This window comes from Hydra viridissima, unplaced genomic scaffold, assembly GCF_058129835.1.
Source record: "Hydra viridissima isolate aposymbiotic clone 2 unplaced genomic scaffold, HvirCarnegie_v1 scaffold_2, whole genome shotgun sequence".
Lineage (NCBI taxonomy): Eukaryota > Metazoa > Cnidaria > Hydrozoa > Anthoathecata > Hydridae > Hydra > Hydra viridissima.
In genome coordinates this window covers 15,895,693-15,908,389 of record NW_028324301.1, presented here as the reverse complement: position 1 = coordinate 15,908,389, position 12,697 = coordinate 15,895,693, and the positions used below count along the sequence as shown (strand labels likewise).

At 29.1% G+C, this 12,697-nt stretch overlaps 3 protein-coding genes and 1 long non-coding RNA gene across 4 annotated transcripts; all 4 read right to left on the bottom strand.

Annotated features, from left to right (window-relative positions):
• Positions 1-1,210: 1,210 nt before the first annotated feature.
• On the bottom strand, positions 1,211-8,033 carry LOC149892215 (uncharacterized; the record flags this gene model as incomplete). The annotated part of the gene is made up of 4 exons (XM_090078092.1): positions 1,211-1,323; positions 4,764-4,935; positions 6,528-6,898; positions 7,034-8,033. Coding segments are annotated over 4 exons (1,656 nt in total), but the record flags the coding sequence as incomplete, so codon positions are not given.
• LOC149892216 (uncharacterized) lies at positions 3,643-4,737 on the bottom strand. The gene is made up of 5 exons (XM_090080568.1): positions 4,722-4,737; positions 4,535-4,618; positions 4,142-4,306; positions 3,951-4,040; positions 3,643-3,841 (listed from the first exon to the last, which is right to left on the bottom strand). Exons 1-5 carry the CDS (start codon positions 4,735-4,737, stop codon positions 3,699-3,701), a joined length of 498 nt encoding a protein of 165 aa, XP_089936694.1. The 3' UTR covers positions 3,643-3,698.
• Positions 7,923-9,247, bottom strand: LOC149892214 (uncharacterized). Its single transcript, XR_016449954.1, has 5 exons — positions 9,082-9,247; positions 8,852-8,936; positions 8,716-8,754; positions 8,230-8,343; positions 7,923-8,120 (listed from the first exon to the last, which is right to left on the bottom strand). It is a non-coding gene; the product is annotated as an uncharacterized LOC149892214 (long non-coding RNA).
• On the bottom strand, positions 8,843-10,913 carry LOC145183145 (interleukin-1 receptor-associated kinase 4-like). Its single transcript, XM_090078091.1, has 4 exons — positions 9,828-10,913; positions 9,694-9,732; positions 9,082-9,149; positions 8,843-8,936 (listed from the first exon to the last, which is right to left on the bottom strand). Exons 1-4 carry the CDS (start codon positions 10,680-10,682, stop codon positions 8,843-8,845), a joined length of 1,056 nt encoding a protein of 351 aa, XP_089934217.1. The 5' UTR covers positions 10,683-10,913.
• Between the last annotated feature and the right edge of the window lie 1,784 nt (positions 10,914-12,697).

Below are 12,697 nucleotides of genomic sequence, written 5' to 3'. Positions count from 1 at the left end.
TTTTACTTGGCTATATAATTGTTTTATAATTCATTATTTTTTTCGATTAATGTTTTAACTCCTTGACCCACAGCAGCACTTATTGCTCCTTTCGCTGCTGCTTCGGCTGACGCTATCACAATCGTTCCTGCTTTAGCTGCTAAAGCTGCTTTCTTAGCGATGGCGGCTGCAGCAGCAGCTTTACTAGCTGTAGCCCCCTTAGCTGCAATAGCCGCTATAATTGGTGCGATGATAAAAGGTAAACCACCTCTTTATTTTTTGCTTCCTCTTCGTCTTTTGTTTCTTCGTTCGTAACGTTTTTTTCGAAAAGTTTTTTTTCGTGAGTTGCATATCATTGCGTTATAACAGTTGACTTCTTCGCGCTACTGCCCAATCTAATGCCGTTTTTCTGTACGTCGAAGATAAGAATTGATCACCAGCATTTTTTCCCAAACGTATCAATTTTTGAAGTTTTTCTCCCCTTCCTATTTGTTTTTTTTTTTTTTTTCTGCGATACCTTTTTTGATTTTTTCGTCGATAAACCATTTTTTTGTTAATTAATAACGATATATGTTTAAACGATTCCTTTATGTAACAAACTAATGATGTTTTTTAACTGGCTTTTAACAAGTTAGGTGAGAATGTAACTTCTTCATGAATCCCCGTTCCATTTTGAATATATTCCGTTGGAACATACACACCAGCGGTTACTTGTCCTGAAAAATTTTCTTTAAATTTTAACGTGATTTGAAAAGCGCTACTTCCTGTCATGATGTGTGGTGGTGCATTTTGAACAAAATTATAATCACTCGTCATGTCATACACCGAAGGCTGATCATAATAAACAGCTGCATCAAAATAATTACCCACATTCAATATAAAAGTGTCATTTTCAACATCGCATGTCAAAACAAAGTTATCCACGTTCGATGTTAAAGGAAGACCACCATTGTGCCAACTTACATATATGCGATATACTTGACAAGGAGTTAAATAATCACTCATATCAAACTGAATCGTATCACCCGGATTGCAATCATAACTTCGTCTGCAATTTGTAAAAACCACTTGTCCTACAACTGCTGTTGATACATCGCGAACAGTCATGCAATTTTTGTTTTGATGTTCTAACTGATCTTTACGATAGCATGAAATAATAGTGTTTCCTAACCAGTTGGATACTTTATTATTTCCCATTTCAACCGTAAACTCATTTCTGTTATTTATAACGTTATCGATAGTTTCTAAATGTTGCATCCGCAGCAAAGTATAAGGCTTGTCCGGATTTGCCATTATCAACAATGTCTTCTCTACAACCAATGTTGGATTGATTTTGTGATTTTGCTTTAACAAACGTGGGTCTTACATTTTTAATCCGACATTTGATAAACTTGCAATTTGCGCGTCGGTAACGGGAAATATATGCTCTAACAATTTGTTATATTTATTTTCAAAATAGAGTTCCAAAGCATATTTTTTCCTTCAAATATGATTTTTTAATTCAAATATTTCATTCAACATCTTTAACGGAAAAAGAAAATTCAAACCATTTCCACATGCTATTTGATTGTATCGGTTTACAAGAATAGTTTGATACTTCGATGGATCGCTAGTGATTGCACGTATGTTTGCTCCAGCCGTTTTATTTTCTTCTAATGTAGGATGTTTGGCATAAATTCTGTCGGAGTCATACTGCTAAAACTTAGACTTCCCAAGTGCTGATCTAAATTTCTCTCTCGATACATTTTTTTATAATTTTTTTAAAGGTCAACGCTTTCATGCGTGATAAAAATTCTGAAGGAACAAAATTATTACTGCAATGCTCTTGATTTTTCGCTGAGTTTGTAAATAGTTTGAAAATAAAATAAAAAACCTTCACGAAGGCAAAACTTTTTCATTAAGGTCTCATCAGCATGACAAGCAGTCATACTCGCTCAACTTTATATGTTCTACTGCTTCCCATTCAAAACGTAATTTTGTATCGCGAGTGGTGTTGTTATTAGGAAACACCACTTGCGATGTTGTTTTGATTACTTCTTCTTGCACACCACTCGTATTAAACCCTGGCCATTTCTCACTCAATCTTTCTTACCATTCTTTAGATAATTTTCGCAAAAGAGCTTGTTTCAATAAATCACCTTCTTCTTTCGTATTGACCAAACTTTATTCAATAGTTGCTCGGTTATCGTTAGGACTATACCGATATTCCGAATTTTTTTTTTCGTAACTAACTCTCTGTTGCTTCAAAAACAGGCATGTTTTGAAAACTTTTTTTATTCTTTCAATTATACAATAATTTACAAAAAAACAAACGTTAATAAGAATAGCTTTCTGATTCACTTTTAAACACGTCTTTTTTCTGCTTTTTAACGTCTTTCAATGGTTCTTTACATCCTTTTTGTAACCATTCCGTTTTTCGATTTTTTTCAGTTCTTTGACACGGTCGTTCAGATGCGACAAGTTATTATACGCAAGCGCAGTAGTAACTTAAAAAAATTCAAATTTTAATAATGGCTACGGTCCGTAGCAATAAATTTTTTTACTTAGTTGACTGATTATTTATATATGTTTCCGTTTAAATCAACATTGTAAACTCTTTCTAAAACTGAAATCATAATAAGCATATCTCAGTTGCTTAAGAAAATGATTCAAATAAGATAAAGATTATATCAAAAAGTTTAAAATTGCGCTTTTCTAAGTAAATTAACATTCCTGATTATGCTGATTTGTTTATACTTTTAAAAACGCATTATCTAATTTTTGAGCGTAGAAATTTTTTTTTTTTTTAAAAGTTTAGATGAGTTTTTATAGTACTTAACACTTTTATTAGATCTCAGCACTCAATTTTTTCTTCTTGTAAATAAACATACAAACACACACACAGATATATATATATATATATATATATATATATATATATATATATATATATATATATATATATATATATATATATATATATATATATATACCGCTAGATGCAATATAAGGTCGACATGGTTTAAAATGCTAAATTATGGCAACAGAAAAGTTTTTTTAATTTTAATTTTGTTGCACATGTTTAACATTAACATGTGTTATACAGTATATGTATTAACTTATATCATGAATTCAAGCATGTTTGAGTACTAAAACATCAAAACTTTTTTCAGCTGTCGCCTTTTATTTTTAGGAAGCGAGAGGATTGTCGCCTTTAGTTTTTTTATCATTAAAATGCATAAAAAGGCGATTGTTTTTAATTTTAGTTGAAATCAATTATCAATCTTTCTGGGATACGCAGTAACTGATATAATCAAAATTTTATTGTTATTCAAAGGTTATACCTTATGCAAAACGATAGATTTCTGTCGCCTTTATTTAATTGTTCGCCCGTTCAATTAGCGGAACTATGGAAGAGGGGGTTGTGGAAAACTATTTGATTCGGTCAAATCTCGCTTAAGCGCCTCTGAAGTGCCAAAAATTTGACCCAAAGAGTGCAAAAAACCATTCTGTGGCTTATATTTTCTTTAAAAATTTATATCTTTTAATGATTTTTTACTATTTTTTACCCCTTTTCACCCCTAGTTTTTGACTTGATTCGCTCTTGGTCCCTTTTCTTTTTTTTATTGATAAAGTGGAAGGGCTCGCATTACTGGACCTTGAATAAAGGAAAATAAAATGTGATCAAGTAAATATTCTCTTCAGTTTAATACATTTTTAATAACAGTAATGTTGCAATTTTATTTTTGCAAATTCAATTCTTTTAGATGTTTATTAGTGAGTCTTCTTGCTTTGACACGTTCGTTTGTTAGTTTAGTCCGAACTGTTTTATACGACAATCCGAGCCCGCTTTCTTCAACAAATTTTCGGAGAGTTTTTTGGTCTAAAAAATATTTTTTAAAACTAGATCCGCTTGATCATGTGTTCGCTAAATAAAGTTAACAAATTACACGTAAAAAAGAAAATCAAGGTTTAGAATCCTGTCTACCCACCAGGCATTGCATCGCACTCAATCTCTTTAGAAAACTTCTCAAGTAATAGCTTCTCAGCTCTTGAGTTCCAGCAATGATAAGGTCTGTTCACTAAAAAAAACGTAATTTCGTTTTTGTCATTATCATATCTGCTATTCTGTAATATATATACCTAAAATCTTAACATTATGTTATAAATGTCTAAAATATACATGACTTGGTATCTTCCTCATCTGATACAGAATTTTCTTCTTCAGAAGGCTCAAAATTTTCGTCTTTAGATGAACATTCCTTGTTGTCATCCTCAAGTACTACTTTATCATCGGAATCCAACACATATTTGCGCTTCAGGTTTTTTCTTAAAGGATAGGTTTTAGCTGAACATAAAAGTGAATGTTGTAAAAAAAAAACAGGTAACAGTCAGTAATTAGTGATGATAGAAAACTACTTATACATAGATACACTTATGTTTAAATAGCTCATAAGGTTTTACTCATCAAGTAACTGGTGAGGTTTTGAATGATTTAGTAATAAACTTCTTTTTTGTTAGTAAGTAAAAATTATCTTTAAAAAACAACTCATTATTTTAATCTAAGTAAACTTACTGACAGTGACCACTTTCGTATTATTTTCTTCTTTCTTATTTTTTTCTTCTTTCTTTTGTGTTTGGTTTTTAAAAAATGTTTTGGCTAAAATTCAAATGGAAATATGAGCTTTAAGCTCATATTTCCATTTGAATGCAACAAATGCCAATAAGTAATGCAACAAAAACCAAACGAAACTCTAACTAACATGTACAATAAGCCATAATAAAATTTTACTAGTTTTACTTACATAAATCAAAGTTTAGAAGATGTTTTCCAACTTTAGTAATTTCCATTAACGCAGGAGGAACTTGATAAGTGCCTTCGTTGACAGCAGCTGAATGACCCATGTGTTTATAAAACAACACCCTATCTTTCTTTGGCAAATCTAGGGCTGAGAAAAGAGTACTAACTCGATGACGCACAGTGGGCGGAATTTCAAAAAACCTGGCCAAAAGTCAAAAAATGATTATAATTAATGGAAAATTTCTGTAAAGCATGTTTTTGAATCCCCAACTTTGAATTTGACATAAGTGTACCAAAATTCAATAATGGTAGATCCAAAATGGCGGTGTTTTAAAAACATTAGTCATTAGAAATGCCTTTGGGCTTTCGTATTTAACCAATTAGTTCTAATTCGACATATAAGTTCAATAGACTAATGTATTATTTACATTACATATATAAACATTATATATAATACCGATATATAATGTATTATGACTGTATTATTATGCCGCAATGTTAAAAAAAATAAATTGAAAAATTCATTATTTATTCTACTTATTTATTTGTTCAAGGAAAACAAGGAAAACTTTTATTTGCATCATTTATCATAATTGTTTCATTTATATTACTTTAAAATAAATCACCACTGTCATCTGAATCATTTATTGTTGAAATATTGTTGATAAACTCAATCACAGACGAATGAGTTTCAGAGTTTTCGTTAATCTCCGGAGGTAATAACATTTGTAAAGCTTGAGAAGACAAAGATCTGCTAACTTTTGAATGAGATTTTAAAAGTGAAGATATTGCAGGATCTGACGAAACCAGAAGTCAGCAAAAAACGTCATGCATTGTATTTTTTCTGGAATTTTTCCTGGAGAAATCTTCGCGATATTTTTTTAAGTCTTTGTTTCTCGATTCCTGTGCATCCTCAGACAGTTGTCCTATGGGTAGTATTGCTGTTTTTGTTATTAAGGCTCCATGAATAAGTACTTTGTGTACTGTTGTAGGCATGTTGTACCAAGGATACTTTTCAACAAAAAGTAGTGCAGTTTCGGTAGAATAGTTATCGAGTTTGTCTGCGTCTATTGGAAAGCCACTAGATAATACCTGTAAAATTACATGAAACCAATTTATTAGTTCTAAATCCACTCCTAGAATATCAGCAGACACTTGTGAGTTTTTAAAAAATCTTCGAGCTGTATTTCCGTCATTTGTATTACCGCATCCTGGTTTCGGTCGATCAACTATTAACCCTAGCTGCAGCTTAAAAGCATTTTGGATTAACAATTTTTGTTGTAATATTATACTTTTTTCAATGTCAGAACGTGATTGCCATTTTTTTATTCCAAGTTTATACCCAAGATGCAAAAAACATTCAAAAATAGGTTAAAGAAAATAAATAAACTTTATTCTGTACTTTTTTGTTCGCACTTTTCGCATAAAATTTAGAGAAATAATATAAAACATTTTACTAAAATATTATATAAATACCTTGAATAGTATCGTCCGTAGTTAGTTTTTTAGTAACGATAAATAACTTATTTGTAAACGATACTTATTTGACCACATTTTTGTTTTGTTTTTAAAATGCCTATTAAGTGTTTTTAATAACAGATATTTAACTGCGTAGATTTAGGTAACTTTAAAATTTATACAATTTTTTCTTATACAATTAAATGCAACAGGGCTTTGTTTATGTAGTTTCAAAATAATAAAATCACAATAGTGATTTTTTTTTTTGATTTTTGGCCAGCTTTTTTGAAAATTAGCCCACTGTGTGACGGTTTGAAGTTGCTTTTATATTTTCTGGCTTTTTTAATGTAAGAATATTTATAATGTTATGGACTGCATGCCATCCTGAAGTGTGTTCTTCAGATAGTTTTGTCCCAGCAAATAAGAATGTGTTACTCTTTAAAACATTAACTTCATTACGTACTTTAGGATCAGCTAATTTTCTTAATGATGGCATTGTATATGGGGGATTTAGGATTGGGACCAAATGGTTATTGCCTTTTCCACACATGTACGTTATTTTAAGATGTTTTTCTAATCTTTGTTCCATCTCATCAAGTTCAGAAAGCCTCTGTTTATTAATCCATGAGTCATTAACTGCTTCATTATACTCATCAATTTGCAATCGAGCTGGCTCTCCTCCTAAAGAAGTAAATTAGTTCAGTTTTTACAAAATGTTAAAATTAAAACTATCCAATTAATAACGTTACACAGAAATGGAGCAAATCTAAAGTATGCTGGTTTTATTAATATTAATAGAACTGTTTAAAACCAAACCTCTTCTTGCACTTAATAAAGTCAACGTTGCACATGCACAGTCCCGTAGCTCAACAAAACTGGATATATCAAAAAATTCATAAGACTCATCTATAAGCTCCTTCATTCTTTTTAAAATATGCTGTCTAAATACATATATATCTTCTTCATCAGGTAACTGTGATGATTTTCGTAACTTTATATTTTTATTTTTGTTAAGTTGATAAATTGCATCACCAAATATATAATCTTCCCACATCTCAAGAATACTAACAAATTTATCAATTTCACTGGAAAGATTATCTTGACCTTGTGCCAGAAATAATCCTTTTAATACTTTTGCTGAGCGCTTAAGTAAATAAAACAAATTTTGTTTTAATCCTGCTTTCAGAGTAGAAATATCAGAAGTGGTATATACTTCTATTGCTTCTCTCAAGGCTTCAAAATTGATACGAGCAAACATATCATGAAGATTTTTAAAGGTTATTGTGATTTGTTTTTGCTGTAGAAATATAACATATAAGTTAGCTAATCGCCTCATATCAGTACGCACTGAATTTCTTACAGCAATAGCTTTTCCAAACTTACGCTTCTCTTTATTAAAAAACATAATCCCAATTTTTAATATCATAGGATCGGTGCAACAAATTTGTCCAATATTATCAGTTTTAAACTTTGCCAAAATTTTTGTGCAAAATGCATCACTAATTTTTACATTATCTGGTACCTGTAAAACTCTAACAGGTACAGGAATAATTGTTTGGCAAGAATTTTGTTGACAGTTTTTGACATGGCTGTGCCAATATCTTCGTGAGGCAAACATCAAGCAATGGCTGCAATAGCTAATGCCGTTTTCAGCTTTAGCTGAGCGTTCCCTTTCATAAAGTGGGTTTACTTTCTTAGCCTCAGCCTGATTAACTTCAAATATACCTTGTCTTTTGAGTTTTTGAAAAACATATCGTTGTTCTTTCTTAGGCAAAGATAATGCTTGAATAACTTCAGGTTCTTTTTTATGCTTTATTTTAATGTGTCATTTTAAATAAGACGAGTACTTTTTGCAAAAAATACAAATCCTGTGAGGCTTCTTTTTCAATTTTTGATTCACATTCTAAAAACAAATTAACAATTTTGGTGCAACTATCAGGATCAAACTTTAAATAAAACTTAAGGGTAAACTTGTTCTTATTTGAGCATATTAATAAAAATGTATTACTTACAACTTCAAGATTGGTTGAAACTTCTTCATATATTTGGCTGCTGAAACTAACATCTGTTTCTGATATACTAATATCTGAGTCAAGACAAAGTGCAGAGTCATTTTCAACATCCATCTGAAAAAATTATCTTTACTAAAAAATTATCTAAATTTTATTGCTATTTCATATCTTAAAAAATAAAAAAACAATATCAATACAAGTTATTATTTTTTGAAAACGAAAATGTATTTTATGCAAAATCTACAATTGCTCACTGACTAACAGAATTCTTTTATTTAAAAAAGTACTTGATGTCAAATATATAAACTTAAAAGATTATAATTTAATTACCTATTAATATTAAAATTAGAATGACTCATCAGCATACTTTTCTATTATTCATTTGATAATGAGATAAATTTAATAAATTCTTTTGAATTTGAAATTTTAACTTGAAATTAAATAATAGCATCAAACCCATGATTTCAGAATAAAAAAATTTTTTACCTGAGTTGGTAGATCTTCATTCACCATAAAGTCAACACTCTTAAAAAAAAGATTTAGATTTGATGATATCATCAGATTAAAGAAAGCTGTTATGAAAACTAAATTTGAATAAAATTCACACAGATAATTAACTTACAGTTTCACTACAAGCTGAAGAGGATTTAGATGCTTGACTTACTTTACCAGATAAAGCTGGATAAGGATCATGTAAGAAAAATTGTCTGAAAAAATTTTTTAACATGTTGAGAGAGTATAGTATACAAAAATATCCAGGTTAAAGAAAACAACTTGGTTATCCAGCTGTAAATATAAACAGTAGGATTTATGTTCAAATATAACAAAATCTTACTACAAAGAAAAACTTACTCAAAAGAAAAATCTAAAATTGATCTATGACCAATACTTTCATCGCCACAATAACTGAAAACTGTTGACTATTACAAAAAAATGTTTTTTGAAATCAATATTTTGAGAGCAACAGTTAAAGCATTCCTTACAAACTAACTAAAAAAACTTATAAAAGCTTTGGAGTTTTGAGATGATTAAAAAAATAATTTACTGCTGCGCTGTAATGGACATGCAGTAAAAACCTATAACCAACTTTCCTGTTTAGAGTTCATATGCAGAATTTTCCTTTGGAGCACAAACACATTGTTTTTAAATGATATTCTTACAGTGTATTGAATTCAAGAGAAGCAGTTTTCTAAATAAACTTACATGATAAAATGCAATGATATAAATTAAAAAAAAAAAAAAATTCTGTTTCTTCTTTAGCTCCAAAACAGTGATCACTTGTAACATCCTGTGAAATATAAGGCATTTAATACTAGATTGTAAAATTTAAAAAAAACTCAGATCATACAGAGTAATTTCCTAAAAACTTCCCAGATAAATTCCAGAAAACTAATACAATTTTAATTTCATCTGTTTCAATAATGCTAATAAAATAATGTTTAAAATTGTCACAAGAAGTCTTACCATAACAAAATCCATAATATGGGTTAAACTTTCTGTCCACTAAAATACAATAAGTTAAGCCTGGAGTAAATATTTTTTTAACTTCTTATCTTTTATAATAAGACAAATAATTATTAAAAAATCTAAACAAATACCACAGATATAGTTGGTCGTAAAGAAGGATTATCTTGCCAACCTTGTTGAATTAGGTTTATAAATTTATGGAGATTTATGTTCTCTTCACCATAAAGAGTAAAAAGATGATTCACTTTTGGTCTTTTGCCAGATACTATGGCATTCATTAAAAGTATATCCTTCAGCACAGGTATGATACCATGCCAGGCTGATGAAAAGTCAGAAATTATCTCAAATGCAGTGATTGCAAGTGCATAGATATCAGATTTTTGGTTTGGTGCTTCAACTTCACATTTAACAATTTCAGGAGATGTATAAGCTAAAGTCATACCATTTATATTTTGTTTTGTCATTGACAAGGCAATTGTCTCCTTAATACCTACAAAATCATCAAAATCGCTAACTTTGATAGTTATATCTTTTGTTGTGCCAGTTACAAGGAGATTAGAAGGTTTGATATCTTTATGAACAATCCCATTTTCATGTAAGTACATGATACCATTAGATGACTGATAAATAAAATTCAATCTCTGGAGAAAAGAAAAATCATTTTGTTCATTTAAATGTTGAACCATTTGATATAAATTTGAAATCTGTACATTGCAGATTTCTATAGAGCATAACTCAAAAATAAGTGCAGTTGGTCTTGTAGAATATCCCTTAAACCTTACAACATTTTTGTGTTTTAACTGTCTAAGCTTTGTTGCAATTGAATGAACCTTATGTTGCGAAAATTGTGTCTTGATAACTTTAACAGCCCTTTGTCTATTTCTTAAAGTCAACTTAAAGACATTTGCAGAAGACCCTTCTCCAATTTTATCACTGAAGTTTAAAGGCAACTCATAAACTTCATAATGAGCAATACTTTTCTCCATTCCTTTAATATATTCCACTATAAATAGAATGGGTACATATGTTGAGTGTAACTGCAAAAAGACATTATGTTATGAAAAAACCGCAGATAAAAAGGTATTAAATACTAAAAGAAGCTCATGCATATATAGGTCATGCATATTGTGAGTCAGATCAATTCATTTCAAACTTTAAGTACACCTAATTCAAAATCAAACAAACTTTAGTATAGACGTTAATGATATACTTTGTAAGGTTTAATGTATTTAATATTTTAATTTGATATGTAACTGTATAGCTAAGCACATAGAGATAAATAAATCAAATCTAATGTTAAAAAAACTATATTAGATATATCTAAGTCACAGCTAGATACTGTTTTAGCTGTGACCTTGAGATACCTAGTATACTTTTTTTAACATTAGATTTGATTTATCACCAACTAGCTATATTTAAAATTTTTAAAAACAACTTTAATATAGCTTATGTCTAGAAGCATAACTTAATTTCTTTCCAGATAGAAATAATTATTTAAGTTTTATAAATAAAAAGAGAAGCTAGTGCAGATATACATTGAAGTGTTTTAAAGGCGACACTTTAGCTGTCATAAGTTAACTCACGCGGCATTTTTTTCAAGAGAATTTTTTTGATGTATATGTGCAGAGAAAATTACGAGTATATATCGTATACATCCAAAATACTTCATAAATTCCTTATCTGTAAACTTTTATTTTAAACAATTTTTTTTTCCATGAAGAAATTATTAATTTCTATAAAAAAAATTTTAAATATACAACTTCCGTGTTTTGATTTTAGCATAAACAATTACGTCGCCTTAATCGCTCATTTTTTCATATTCTAACATATAGGGTTTTAAACATAGTGCTTCGTTTCCCCATCAGTTAACTGTTAAAAAAGACCACCATAACTAAAATAGGATCATGGTGACTAGGTTTCTGATTTACATTTATTGTAAAATATGAAAATCGCGCAAAGGTTAAGTTATTTAACTCCAAAATTAAAGGCGACGCTGTTTTGTCGCCTTTAAATAAACGCCGCCCTTATAGCGAATATTTTTGTTCCAACTGTCGACCTAAGCGGCACAAATATATATATATATATATATATATATATATATATATATAAACACACACACATACACACACACACACACACACATATATATATGTATATATATATATATATATACATATATATATGTGTGTGTATATATATATATATATATATATATATATATATATATATATATATATATATATATATATTATTCTTTTTCAATATTTTATTAGTATTAAATAATAAGTATCATGTTTATTGTTTAATTGACATATATATATATATATATATATATATATATATATATATATATATATATATATATATATATATATATATATATATATATTATTGTTCAATTGATATATATATATATATATATATATATATATATATATATATATATAGATATATATATATATATATATATATATATATATATATATATCGTTTGATGTAGTGTTTTATCAAAATAATACAAAACTCTTGTTCGTTGAAAAGTGCTCAATATTTTTGATAGATTCCTAAGGGCAATCATCAGCCATCTGATGGCTGATGATTGTTATTATATAAACTAAATAATTAGCTTGGTTTATATTAAAATACTAAAAGTTTCACGCAATAGCGATCATCAGATGTTTTAAACCGTAAAAAAACGTAACGACAAAAAATATGAAAAAAAAAGCTATGGAGCGTCTGCTATGATGGCATTAAAGTTTTTTATTAAAAATTTGTTTTTGTGGCGGCACTTTGATGTTTGTTCGCTTCGTTTATTGAGCAAGTCTAGTCTCGAAGTAATAATGTGGTACTTTTCGGTCAAGCACAATTTACAGTAATTACCAGCAGGTTTAAATGGTTCTGCCTGATCGAGAATGTCCCGCGTAAGGATGGGTTCTAAGTCTTTAGTTTTGCACTTCCATACAAATTAAGAAAGTTCAGTGGAGTTTGCCTTACTTTCATA